The sequence below is a fragment of the Macaca nemestrina genome, chromosome 5, assembly GCF_043159975.1.
Source record: "Macaca nemestrina isolate mMacNem1 chromosome 5, mMacNem.hap1, whole genome shotgun sequence".
NCBI classification, from domain to species: Eukaryota; Metazoa; Chordata; class Mammalia; order Primates; family Cercopithecidae; genus Macaca; species Macaca nemestrina.
The window spans coordinates 40,707,280-40,721,989 of record NC_092129.1 but is presented as its reverse complement, the minus strand read 5'-3'; the positions used below and the strand labels follow the sequence as shown (position 1 = coordinate 40,721,989).

General features: G+C 37.0%; 1 protein-coding gene across 2 annotated transcripts in view; it reads right to left on the bottom strand.

Moving 5' to 3' along the window:
* The window catches only part of LOC105465663 (phosphodiesterase 7B), a 333,358-nt gene that overhangs the window by 224,168 nt on the left and 94,480 nt on the right, over positions 1–14,710 (bottom strand). Inside the window, exon 2 of one of the 2 annotated variants that reach the window (XM_011714218.3) lies at positions 12,819–12,879. In XM_011714218.3, coding sequence (XP_011712520.1) covers positions 12,819–12,879 — 61 coding nt within the window. Of the gene's footprint in view, positions 1–12,818; positions 12,916–14,710 lie in introns of those variants that run through there. The other variant, XM_071096499.1, reaches the window with a different exon arrangement.

Below are 14,710 nucleotides of genomic sequence, written 5' to 3'. Positions count from 1 at the left end.
ACTGCAAACTTAAAGTCCTATGAAAGCAATATTTGAAAGAACTAAGTCCTTTCAGATATTCAGAGATTTGCTTAAGACTCTATTATGAAGGTCAAGTTGAGAGAATCACTTGAGCCCAGGAGTTAGAGACCAACCTGGGAAAGATGGTGAAACCCCATCTGTACAAAAAATTTAAAAATTAGCCGGGTGTGGTGGTGCACACCTGTAGTCCCAGGTACTTGGGATGCTCAGGTGAGAGGACTGCTTAAGCCCAGGAATTCCAGGAGGCAGTGAGCTATAATCACACTACTGCACTTCAGCCTGGGCAACAAAGTGAGACCCTGTCTCCAAAAACATAAACTTTTTTTTTTTTAAGACTCCATGAGATTCCAAATGTCTGTTAAATTATACAAAATATGATCATAGTCATTCATATACTGTTACCCAGAGTCCTCTTGGCATTTCATTGGTCAACCTTCTTGTAAACATGATTCATGAGGAAATATTTTTCCTGACACAAAGAGTGAAATAGCAGACAAAATAAGGTACCTTTCCATAGACTGCCTGGTGTGATTAGTTATTAACAAACCCATTCTATAAACAATGCAGTAATTCAGGAATATGATGTTAATTTTTTTCCTCAGAAACAAGGAAAATGTATTTTTGAGTTCAATATACACTTCCAAGATGTCCAATTTCTTTTTTAAATACTTGATTTTCTAAAAGAAGAGAAAATATTGAAATGCCTTTTCCTGAAATTTACATCTCTATATAAATTTTAGAAAGCAGTTTGACATAGTAACTCCTTTCTTGTATTTACTATTCATATTCCAAAACTCTCAGATTTGTAGGATATGATTATCATTGAAAAAATGAGGATGGTGCTATTCACCAACTTCATGGAATTCTATATCCTATTAGCATTTCTGGCACTATTTTCTTATATTTCAGAATGTCAGGTCCTCGTTTAGAATGAAGTCTTCAATTTTTCTATTGTGTCACAAAGAACTAGAGCTCCCCAAATCCCAGAATTTAGGTAAAGCTAAAATAGCAATGTACAAGATTTCATGTTAACTATCTCATTAAATTAAAAGTCAGACAATGTAAAAAATGTTGACTACAAATCAAATGTATTAGGCTCATATGTGGTTGGCTACTTTGAAGTAGGCAAAAAAATTCTACACATTTGGTTTTCATTTATAAATAACCTTAGATTTGCCTGTAAGGTTTTTATAGTAAGAAATAATCAGTAATCTTGATAGTGTTCATGTTAGACTCACAAAAGTTGAAAACATGCATTATTCAGTCAGAGGGGAAAATGTTGGGTTTATGAAAACTGAGCTTTCTATACCATCAGCTAGCTACTTCTTTAGAATGGATCTCTTGGTAAGGAAACAAAATATCTTTTGGCAATTAGATATGAAAAAGAAATGCTACAGTTCAAAGATAGCAATTGATATAATGAGAACAAGTATTTATTTATTTAATACTTCAAAATTTGTTCTTGTGCATCCTTTGTAATACACATAATTTGTCTCATTCTGAAAATTTCTATATTTTGTGAATATTTATAATCTACAAATATTAGAAAACCTTGTATATTCATAGTTGCTAAGGCAGGTGGTTTGAGATTGGGAGGTTGAGATCTCACAAACCTATATAAATAATTTGTTTAAAAAATATGAATTTACAATGAAATATAATATATACTTCTTCCAATAAAAAGCCTAACATTGTTTTGGGGTCAAAATTAAAAGTGACATTGTCTCTGGAACATTATAAAAAGTACAGTTTTATGTATGCAAAGATTCCTAGGTGGACTCATCTTGAAAGCAAGAAGCATTTGAATCAAATTTATAGAAGGGAAAAATGAACCAGAAGTAGAGAGGATGAGGAAGAAGAGGCAGTTTTTTTAACTTTTAATGAGACAGAGTCTTGCTCTGTCACCCAGGTAGGAGTGCAGTGGTGTGATCTCGGCTCAATGCAACCTCTGCCTCCTGGGCTCAAGTGATTCTTGTGCCTCAACCTCCTGAGTAGCTGGGATTAGAGGTGCATGCCACCACACCCAGCTAGTTTTTTGTATTTTAGTAGAGACGGGGTTTTGCCATGTTGGCCAGGCTGGTCTCGAACTCCTGAGCTCAGGTGATCCGCCCACCTTGGCCTTTCAAAGTGCTGGGATTATAGGCGTGAGCCACTGTTTCTGGCCAGAAGAGGCAGTTTTGATGTGATTGGACAGAGGTGGGCCCAGCTCAGGGGACATAGGTACTCCCAGAGCTCAAATGGCTTAGCACCTTTGGTTTCCTTCACAAAGTGGGAGGTGGATGTAGAAGCATCACCTTTTAGGCCAAGACAGGTCATAAAATAACCTTCTAGAGTCACTATGCATGGTGGGAGAACGTTAGGGGTGAATATGTAACCTAACACATTTCTTCTACCTTCATCAGGAATTATTTTTTGTGTTTTCTTGGAATTCTAGGCCAACACTGGGTGCTAGAAAACTAAATCAGAGACCTATTGCCTGGAATGTGAGGGTACATTGGGGAAATAGAGAAGTAACTTCACATGTACAATAGCAGGGAGAGGGGTTTGTGAATTGAGGTCAAGACATCCCCTTGCAGGTTACCGTGGCTGGCCATAGGAAGAGGACCGGGAAGCAGTTAAGGAGAATAAAGGGAAGGGTCTTTATGAGCATGGAGCAGTTACTCTTTTGAAATGAGAGTTGAGAACACTTAGTTTGTCTTTTCTTTTCTTTTTTTTTTAATTTTAAAGAATAGGCCTGGATATTTAGCATCTAACTCAGCTGGGTCCTCAAAACTGCTCCACATTTTTTTAAACACCTCTATTCAGTTTTTTAAATTTCTTGTAACATTAGTTTTGAATTAACCTAGTTCTGCATGCATGCATTCATCTGTTCCTCTCCTTAAGGCTCATCAGAACACGGTATTTCCTTCTTAAAAAGAAGGGAAGCGATCAGATGGAAATTCTCCCAGCTCTTCCTGGCCGCACCCAGGCACACCTGTCTCCATCTCCATGCTTCCTCGCCCACGGGGACCATCTTCTCACAATCGCAGGTTTAAGGCTCACAACTACGCCCTTTCTCTTCATGAAACTTCAGCCAGTTCTTCTCCTCTCTCCTCTCACCATCGAAACATTCTCAAATCCTTCCTATCCTAAGAAATCCTTCCTGATTGTAGACTTTGAGAGGTACTGTCATATCCTCCACCCCCCTTTCTTACTTTTCTTTCTTTCTCTTGCTTCCTTTGTTTCTCTTTCTCTTTCCTTTTCTTTCTCTTTCCCTCCCTCCCTCCCTCCCTCCTTCCTTCCTTTCTCTCTTTCTTTCTCCCTTTCTCTCTCTCTCTCTCTCTCTCTCTCCCCCCCCTCCTTCTTTCTTCTTTTTTTTTTTTGACACGATCTTGCTCTGTCACCCACACTGGAGTGTGCAGTGGTGCCATCATGGTTCACTGCAACCTCAACCTCCTGGGCTCAATGGATCCTCCCACCTCAGCCTCCTGAAAAGGTGAGACTACAGGCACGTGCCATAACCTCAGGCTAATTTTTGTATTTTTTGTAGAGGTGTAGTCTTGCTATGTTGCCTAGGCTGGTTTAGAATTCCTGGGCTCAAGTGATCTGCCTGCCTTGGCCTCCCAAAGTGCTGAGATTACAGGCATAAGCCACTGCACCCAGCCCTCTCAGACCAATTTCTTGACAGAGGAGTGCCTTCAGCTCCCTGTGGCCTGGCTCCATGCTATCCACCTCACCCCACCTTCTGCTGCTGATGCTCTTGCTGTTGTTACCTTCAGGTTGCTAAGTCCAAGCAACACTTTATAGGCTTGATCTCATTTGACCTCTACAGTATTTTACATTTGTATCATGCCCCACCTTTTGAAACTCTCTCCTCTTGGCTAAGATGGCAAAGATACTATTCTTTCCTTTTCCTTTATCTTTCTGTCCACTCTATTTTATCCTCCTGCCTATTTAGGCTTCCATAGGCTCCTTTTGAACCTGACCAACCCTTTGGGGGATGTTTCTGGGCGTTCCAAAGCACAACCTCATCTCACTCCTCACCTTTCCCCGAGTGATCTCATTCCTGTTACATCGTGACCGCCACTGACTTGTAGATCCCTCTTCTGAGCTGCGCTGCACTGGAGAGTTCCTTGGACTCCTCACATTTACTGTGTCTAAAATTTAACCTCTCCCCACTGCCCCACCCCATGCAAATTCAATTATCTCAGACTCTTCTTTGCAGGACAGGGCAGTACCTCGATCTGTTTAATAACATTTCATATACTCAACCCATTGTAGAGTTCTATCACCCTCTTGAAAAGTTTCCTTTACTTTGTGCCTTCTGTTCTCTGTGACACTGTCTCGATTCAGGTAGGACTCATCATTTCTCACCTGATAGATACTACTGTTCCCTAAACTAGTCTCTCTTCAGCTTGTCCTCCTCCTGTGTATTCTCTACTCTAACCAGATGATCTGTCTAAAGCATGCATCTCACCTTGTAGCTCCTCTGCTTAAACATCCTTCGATGGTTATTTGTCCTATTATAAGGCTCTTCATAATCTCTCCTGCCTTTCTCTCCACACTCGATTGTCTTATCTCATTCCTCTTATTCTATTTTCCAGGCATAAAGACTTTCTTACAGTTTTTAGTTGGTCACATTAAGCTGCCGGTACCTGTTGCTCTTAGAAATACCAACAACACCTTTCCCAATGGGCTGTCCTCAGTGCAAGCTCCAGGGCTGTCTGGAGCTTCTTTTTGACACTCAGCTCCTTACCGTGTCTTGCACAAGGCCTCTCCTGACACCACTCCACCCTTTCCCTTCCCATAAGACCTGGCCTCTCCTGCTTGTGGTTTATTATGCTATGTTGTCATTGTTTGTGTGGTTGTCCCTGTGTCACTAGATTGGGAGCTTGCTGAGGATAGAATTTCAATGTCTTTGCATCCCTACTCTGGCATACAATGTGTATCTATAAAGCGTTTGTTGATTGAACATGTTTTCTCAAGTGTAGCTTTGTGTAAGGCTGATGGGTCTCATTGAATTCCCTCTTTCTACCTTCAGACAGAAAATGAAGCTAATTCAACACAAGACTGACACTTCTATCACTTTTGGGCTTGGCAACATCAGTTCTGATAGTTTGGGCTTCGCTTGTGTTGTTATTCCGCAGCTGCTCTTGTCTGAGCCCTGGCTTCCAGCTGCATTCAAAAATGAGGTGTTCTGTTGCTGTGGAAATGCTGCAACCTTCCACGGAAAGCAACCTTCGAGCTAGGAAACCTGTTTTTCTTATGCAAAACAATATTGACTTCCAAAATTTTAAAAGGCAGTAGGATAATGTAGAATGCCTTTTAAACCATAAACCTCAAGGTGAAATAATTTTCTGTATATTCCCATAAACACGAGAAGACAAAATAATGGGCCTCTTCCTGTATTTTCAGCACAATGCTCCATCTGCACAAGAATATACTCTGTGGCAACAGGGATCCTACCTTGCTCATTATTATATCAACTTTCAGAGTACTCCTAGCAGAGGGTTGGGCATTCAGCAGTGCTCAACGAATACTTGTTAATCTCCCTCTTAGGATAGCTCCTCATTGGCTATTGGAAGAGAACCACTCTTTCTTATCTTGTAACCTGGAGTAGTGTGCTTGGGAAGCCACCAGTTAGTTTATGTAGGAGCTGACCCATGGCTTTGGCTATGTTAGCAGGGGGTTTTAAATACTAGGCCAACCCATCTTTGACACACTCGGGAGATGCACTCCGGATGACTCTGCTGTTCTCACAAACACATCAGCATGTATCCATTCAGCAAATAGTGAGTTCCTCTTAGGGGCTGGGCCGCTATATGTTCCAGATGCTGGATACTACTCAACAGTGAATGAAATGGAGTCCTTACTTCTGTGATAATCACATTCTGCATGTATTGGTGTGTTGCAGGGCAAGGCTGGGGGACAACAATGGACAAATAGAAAATATGTCCTTTACTGACAAGTGCAATGAAAAGTAAAACAAGACAGGGCCTTGGGTGAGTGATGGGGAATGATACTCCCATCATCCTCCCTTGGGAATATCCAGGTTCACTTTACCCTCTTTGGGCAGAGTAAGAAAATATCATTTAGCAATTTTGTTGTCTGAGCATGCATATAGAGAGAGTGAATTCATGAATCCAAGTGACAGCAATGAAGAGCTTTGAAAGTGTAAGTTAAAATTAATTCAAATTCCTGAGGCATTCTAATCTTAATAAATCAAAATTAAGCAACTTGAAAACTTCGTTCAACACAGACTTTACTTGTAAAGTCAAGTGCATGCAAAATAATATTTACAATAATCTTTCTTTCATAACCTATGAGGATAATATGTTTATTACTAAACTGCCAACATGCACTTGAAAATATCTGTTCACTTGAACCAAATTGAGATCGTTTAAAATTTAAAATCTACAATACTGTCAATTTGCATATAAAAATACTACTAATATAAAATGAAGTGCAAGGACTTAGAAAAAATTATTACTATTAATAAAAATACTTATATTTATAGTACTTCTAAAAGTTCACTGAATGTTTTAATACTTATTGTCATGTAATCCTCAACAGACTTAATAAGGTAGACAATAATATTGTTATTAATGTTTATTATTCAATTTCAGACAACAGTGAACAAGTCTACAAACCCCTAAATGACATGCCTCTGCTCACACAGTTGTTAGCTGGTACCAGGTCTTTCAATGCCTTCTTTCTACAACACCACAGTGGCCTACTTTGATACCAAATCTTATTTTGCCTTAAAACAGATTGTGTATTATTTTTTAAGAAACAGTATATAGGTCTCCTAAGTGTCCACATGCAAAAACCAAAAGTTGAAGCAAGTGATAAGAGCAAAATATAAATATAAAATAACTCCCAACTTTATTAGGTGATAAAGTTCCAAAAAAGTGAAGAAAACAATTTTTCTCTACTGTCACAGTTGAAAATATTATCTTGTTTCTTAATAAAATACTATAATATTTGATATCAAGAGAAAAATAGAATTAACACGTTTTTTTAAAAAATCAAACCAGAATTCAGGTTGTCAGATACACATTGGGTTAAATATGCATTGGTTTAAAATTACTTAATTTCACAAGTAGCTGATGAATGGCTGTACTTAATACTACCCAGTACCTAGGAGCTTATAGAGTATTCTCTGACACGCTATAACTAAATCGAAAAGACTCTCTAACTAACTAAATAAAAGAGACCAGAACTCTCTTTTATCTGGTACTTCTGTCCTTTTTAGGGCCAATGATGACAGTCAAGCTCTCTATAATCAGGTCTCAAATTTCTTTTCAATTTATTCTTTCATCTACCTCATGGCCTGAAACACTGCCCTAGAAACACTCCCCAGTCTATCTCTGGGCTTTTGAGAGTGGTCTTGCATCCATCTAGAGTGCTGCCATGTTCTCAACTTTCATATCTAAATAGATGAGTCTTCACATCCCTGCTATATGCACTCTCTCCATATTTTGAAGTCCCAATATATTTTATCTTTATTTCTTCTGTAGCATTTATCAGTCGAGTTGGTGTTGCATACATTGGGTTTCAGTACTTGAATCTCTTGCTGAACAATAAACCCTCTAAGGGGAGACTCTATGCCCCACTGGTCTTTGGATTCCCAATGCTAAGCACATGACCTTGTAGGTGCTTGGTGCACACCCAATTAATAAAAATTAGATGAAGGTCTCGTTCTACCCTGGAGGTAACTTGCAATTTTGAAGAATGCATTTAATATTTTAAAAAATTGTCCTTACATTTATATAATGTTTTAACTTTTCAATTGCTTTTTTCAACACCATTGGTGTCATCAGTAATAATTTACTTTTATTAGCTTATTTGTATTTGCTTATTACCAATTTTTACATTTTCAATTGTTTATCATTTATGCATCAACTTATTGATGCATACACAATATTTAGGGCAGATATCATCATAGGCTTCTCCTCATAGAACATCTCATTCTCTCACCAGAGAAACCCCTGGGCTAGGAAGGATAAATGTTTTTATTTCCACTTTGCAGGAAAACTATGAATTGAATCCTAGAGAGATGAAGCAACTTCTATGAGTACACGGTTAATTTTTCAGAGCTAGTGCTACAAAGCAAGTCCCTCTATGCCTATGTTGAGTGTTAATAAAATATAGATTTTCTGGTGTTCTGTTATTCTGAAGATTAGCAATCATTTAAATAATTTATAATAATTTTCAACCAGAAAACTGACTAATATGAATACTCCCTTGTATATGTAAGTTAAGTCAGGTAAAAAAGTGCCTATTGTACATTCCAGTAGTCATCAGCACGAAAGAAATCATACATGAGACAAAAACAGGGCCACTGAAAATTTCAAATTAAAAAAATTAAACCTTGATAAAGAGGATGGAGAAATTGAGCCAACAAAATATCATAAACTAAAAATTAAGGCTTATAATTTGAAAAAATCCCACTCTAATAATAAGAAAAAGAGGAAATACAAAGAAGCACTAAATCTGTTCAGGAATTTCTCTTTGAAATTTTCTTTTCTGATGATTTATCATTTCACAGAGCAAGGTTCACAAATGAACTGAGAAGTGAATCAACATTGATCATTTTACATAATTTCTTTAAATACTCTTGGCTCTTTTTGCCCAACAGTTTTCATTATGCTTTTGAAAAGTAAACTCTTTTTTGTAACCTGCTATACTTCATGCATTGATTATACAATGAGAGATCATGTCTCTTCCACTTCCTCTTTCTTTTAGTATCTCTTCATGAGACCTGAAGAAGGTAAAAGTCTTGCTATACAGTTGTATATCCATTGATATAATTATATAAACTTCTGAGCCAATTTGAACTTGAGTGAAATCTTATGGCTAAATTTATAAAAAGGAAGGTGGAGAGGGGAGGACAGGGAGGCAGAAACTCTACACACATTGCCCTAAGCCTGAAGGAAAGAAGAAAGCAACATTTATTACAAGTTGGTGTTTATGTTTAACTTGATCATCCACATTTGCTCTCTGAACAATTGTAAGGAATAAATAGTTAACACTGCGTGTAGTCAGCTCTGCAGTACACCTGTATTTACCTTCATATCCAACATGAGTTATTCTCCTGAAGCCAGAAATAATTCCCTACTAGACCCATACATGACAGTAGTTTGGTTCCATTTAAAGCTGCATTGAATTCAGCGCACCAGAGTAACTCAAGGTGAATTTTACACTCATGTCTCATTTAACAGAATGAGTCAGAAGTGTGATTTTCAGTAAGAATGACTTATTCGTGGAAGTCGTGAGGTAGACAACTGAAAGCATAAAAAGAGTACTTTTCAGAATGATCTGGGGACTCACCAGTGGAAGACAAGGAAATGCAAATGGAGTCTCTGGCTAGTGACCCTTCTCCATATTCCACCCCAACTGTGATGAAACCAGTACACAGCTAGGATCCAGCAGGCACCCAAGCCTGGAGTGTGAGCAGGTAGACAGGGAGGTTTCCAGGGGAGTGAGCCAAGGGCTTGACTAGTTAAAGATGAGGATGTCTCAGGTTGGCCCACATCAGGGATCTGAATATTGAGGTGGCCCCATGTATTTGGTTTTCTCATTTAGAAATTTTGATTTATTCATAAAAATGTTATAAAATTACCTGCAAAAATAAAAACTACATTTGTGGTTGGCAGTGCTTATAAAACACTTATGATATCAGAGACTCCTTATACTTTGTGGTGTGAGATGTGAAGTTTTCTCAAAAAATGCTTTAGAAAATCATAAGAACATTATCTGAGATTCCTTTTGAAGATAGCAACAAACTAATTAATACCTTAGATAGTGGTGAAGAGGTGCTTTTTGTGTTAATACAGATGTTCTTTCTTGAAGAAATACAAAGTATGGGCTCAGTTTTAGGGACTTATGTGCTCATAACTTGATTTCTCTTGTTTAAGGGAATAAACCATTAAACTCCTTTCTTTTATCATCTAGGATCATTTTGCTGTGAAGTGGCAGTCCTTGGGCTTCAGGTGAATATATGTTAATGGTGGGGTTGATCCATGTGTATTGATATCCATAATGATTTTATTTTGGTATTCTTCCATCTAAGATTTCAAAGGACTTCATAAGTGTCTGAATTAAATGTTGCAGCAATTCTCTTAAAAAATCTAAACCTTCTTAAATATAAGCTCCTCAAGGGCACAATTTTCACTATGTGAGCAACTCAAACTCACTAGGCACAATATTATCTTGGAACACTCATTATTTACTGTCTATCTTAAAGGTAAAATGTATACTTGTTTTTCCTATGTGTCCTGAAACCAGTAAAAACTTCCATTCTCACGGTTCCTTTTATTATTTAGTTCTGTATTATGAAGAAAAGGGAAATCTAACAAACTAATGAAATCTACAAGGTTAATAACCAGAAGCGTGGCCGGGCGCGGTGGCTCAAGCCTGTAATCCCAGCACTTTGGGAGGCCGAGACAGGCAGATCACGAGGTCAGGAGATCGAGACCATCCTGGCTAACACGGTGAAACCCCGTCTCTACTAAAAAAATACAAAAAAACTAGCCAGGCGAGGTGGCGGGCGCCTGTAGTCCCAGCTACTCGGGAGGCTGAGGCAGGAGAATGGCATAGACCCGGGAGGCGGAGCTTGCAGTGAGCTGAGATCCGGCCACTGCACTCCAGCCTAGGCGACAGAGCGAGACTCCGTCTCAAAAAAAAAAAAAAAAAAAAAAAAAAAACCCAGAAGCTTAATTAAAACTCTTCTATTGCCAGAGATATACTTTGAAAGATAGGGCTTCTCTCAATTTACTTAGAATAAATGACCTAATTATGTAAGGTGTTTGGGATGGATTTCACCTGCCACATAGTAAGTGCTCAATTAACTGTAATTATTATGACAGTGGTAGCAACATAAAACTGATTTATATAAATACGTTTCTAATTTTAGAATTTTGTGCAATCTAGCAGATTCATTAGAGACACATTTGGTGGACAGGATTGCTTTCTGGCAGCTATATCAACAATACTATATAATCTAGAAGAGATGGAAAGAGAACTGATCTTACTTTAAGTGAATTCAAATCTACAGTCAGTAGTAGAAAGTCTCTTGCTCTTCTCCTAGCTATAAATTAATCAAGCAACTGACATGGAAGACAGGACACAGAAACATTCAGTCAAAATAGATGATGTATTCATGTGCTTAAAATTATTATGAGTTAAACATTGATTCAAGTTACTAGACCAGGTGAAAGCTACAATCAAATAATATTTCAGTGGTAGTAAGGTACTTGCAGTATTAGACCATTTGCCTCAATTTCCTTATTTGGGACATGAAGATAACAATAGCACCAACCTCATCTTGTTATTGTGGAAAATTAAATGAGTTAATTATTGAATAGATTATTTGATGTGGTGGTAAGATAGTTTCCCAAATCCAAAATTGGGACACATGGCTTGACAAAGGATTTTTTTCTGCTTCCATCTGTACCTATTTTGTCTGTCTGTCTGTCTATCTATCTATCATCTATCTATCTATATATCTATGTAGTACCTGAAATATTAGAACTTTGGAGACATTTTCATTTCACACTTTCAAGGGGAAGTAATATTGGATATTTGAAATGGGTATATGGATGCAATACTATATTCTTTGTTCATGTGCTTCTAGTAAAACGTTCATTTTTCAATGAATGTATTACTATATAGCCACCATCTTAATTAAAATAAAAACATAGAACTGCAAAGAGAGATTTAAAAATTAGTGAAGAATTTAAGAAAGATTAGAAGGGTAGAAAAATCTGATGTCTGGTTTTTGTTTGTTTCTTAAGTCATGTACCACCTTTGATTATTTGTTACATGATTATTTTGAATTATAAATTACCAAGATCTCTGCCTGCCTCTGTTTATCTTGCTGTCTGTTTTTTACCAATAATCTAGACTGTCAATATATGAAGCGGGCAGAGCAAATGGAAAATGCTAAAGTGAATATTTTTTTCTTTGCTTATTAATATAGTTCAAGGTTAGAATCTACAAAGGTAAAAATTTGGTGAAAATAAAGTTTAGAAATTATTTTTATTTATCCATGCTACTGTTTACTTCTATTACCATAATGAATTGCAACTTTATTGGGCATAGTTTAATGGCTTAAATAAGATCTAAACACTAGACCTAAAATTTTACTGTTTAGAAACTTCCATATCATGATTTGGGCCATTTCTCACTTTGAGGTTAAGTGCATCACTTATATTCTCTATAATTGTTTCCAACCTATAAAATGAGGAAAATAATACCAACTTCATTACCTAACAGTACATATTAAAAGAGTTTGTCAAAGGCATTGATGATATATCGTCCTATAAGAACACATGATTATTCATTACAATGTTATTTTGTTACAAATGCTGTGTGGATAATAGTTGTGCTGACTTCAGATTACAGTAGTTCAAATATACATTTCTTCCAGGAATTCTAAGTAAGGGTTTTGCACTGTGATGTAAGGATTTAATAATTTACTTATCTATCTTATCATCCATCTCTGGTTTAAGAATTACCTTTCCATCAGAGCTACCTGAATACAAACCACCTAATTCTATGTTATGCTGATGATCCAAGAAAAATTTTGAAAGACTCAGAAGCACGGTCCTTGACTGACTAATTAAGAAAATCAAAACCATTTCTCATCATCAAGTGTTACACATATAAATGTGTTACATCTGCCTATATACCCATAAAAAAACCTATTAGCCTCTTCAAAATGGAATGAGAGACAGTCAAAAAGGCAACAGAACAACGATAACTCCACATGACATCAACATGCTTAATATATTTAAAATGAGAAGCCTTCTTACCCAGCATGCAAACACATTTGGCATTCTGATCGGGGTTCTCAAACAAGATTTCGCCACACCTCTGAAATAGAAAGATAGCCATGGTTATTTTAAGATTTCGTGTCAAGATTCCCAAGGCAATATATCCATGTGCCCTGACATTACCATAACATTATTCTACTTTTGTTTTCATTGGTTACCTGCGTCTAGGAACTTATGTCATGAGCAGAGACTGGCCTGGTAGTAAAATATTTGAGGGATAAGTTGGAATAGATTGTTTCTGCATGCCTTATGCCCCTGCATGAAGCGGATTCTGTGTGCTCCCATGTGAAGTCATGACTAGAGATGCACTTGGTTTGAAACAGTTTCTATTTCAGTGGAAGATATGCAATCTATTAGGCCCAATAATCTGTGGTTAATTATTCTCAAAGTTGGTCTTTATTCATCTCTCATATTATTCTACACTACCCACTCTGCAAAGCAGAGATACTATCAAGCATAAAGCTAGGTGGCCTATACTTTATCTCTCTGAACTTGGAAGGAAAAGCAGATAGATAAATAATGAAAAACTGGCATTCATAATGCTTTTCCTGAACTCACAGACTCACGGAAATATCAACTTTCTTATCTATGTCTTAGTTTTAACTTGCTTGTTAAAACTTTTGTGCAAGGTAAATTCCTGTAGAGATACAATCAGTTATTTAAGAACAGGCCACATTTGTATGATGAATATATTGACAAAGCATTAGTACTTGAATATATACATAAATCTTTCAAATCAATGAGAACATAACAAGCTAACAGAAAAATGGATAAAGGATGTGAGCAAGCAATTCATAGAAGAGGAAAAATCTGAATGGTCAATAAACACAGAAAACATATTTAACCATAGCTGTGATCAGAAGCAAGCAAATTAAAGATAAAATGAGGTTTATTTTCAACTCAATGATTTCACAAAATTTAGAAGTCTGGCAATAACAAGTGTTTTCAAGACTGTAGAGAAATGGATACTCTCACACATTGTGGGATGGAGTATAAAATGACATAATCGCTTTAGAAAAAAATTTGCAAAATCCAGAAAAGATGAAATGTTCATTCTCTATGACATAGCAAATTGTCTTCTAGATTTATAACTAGAGAAATTTCATATAAAACTTTAATGTCTTGGTACAAAACAGATAAATAAGTGTTTATTCATGCAATGAATAATGAAGCATCAAATTTAGGGTAGGGGGAAGAAATGCTGAGAAACGAAATGTTGGAGGGCACACCGGGGCTATCAATTTTTTCTGTAATGATGTGTCCCTTAAATTCTTCTCTGAATGTTTTCCTTCATTTCAAATATTTTGAAATAAGAATTGTCCTCATATTCATAACTCTGAATATAAAAATGGCCCTTTGCACAATACGTCTCTGCACCTGTCTTCCTTGAGAGGCCATTTGGTAATAGACTGGACTGTCTTCATCAATAACTTGTTCTCACTACATATTTCCTTTGTCCTTAAGGAGACTGAAGATGAGCTACATTCACTCATTTTCCTCTTTCTTTTACTGTTCACAACTTGGTTAATTCCACTCCCATCAATCTTTGTTGTATCTATACATTATATATTATAAGACAAAGTAATTTAAGGTGAAAAAATTCCTGGATGTGAGAATTCATGTTCTTCACACCTGATTATGACATCCTCTGGTACAAAGAAGGGCAAGTTGAGAGGAGAAAGGATGATGCTGTTACATTCAAGTCAATCCAGTTTTTTAAGGTGGCCTACATTATGTGGAGGAGCTGGACAGTTGGTTCAGTGATGTGAAAAGAAAGAAATCTGCTTTTGTGAGTCAAGAGGCCTGACCGTGGAGGAAGGAGGTTGGATGCAACTTAAGGTTGCAAAAGAGCATTGAGTTCTTAATGGAGA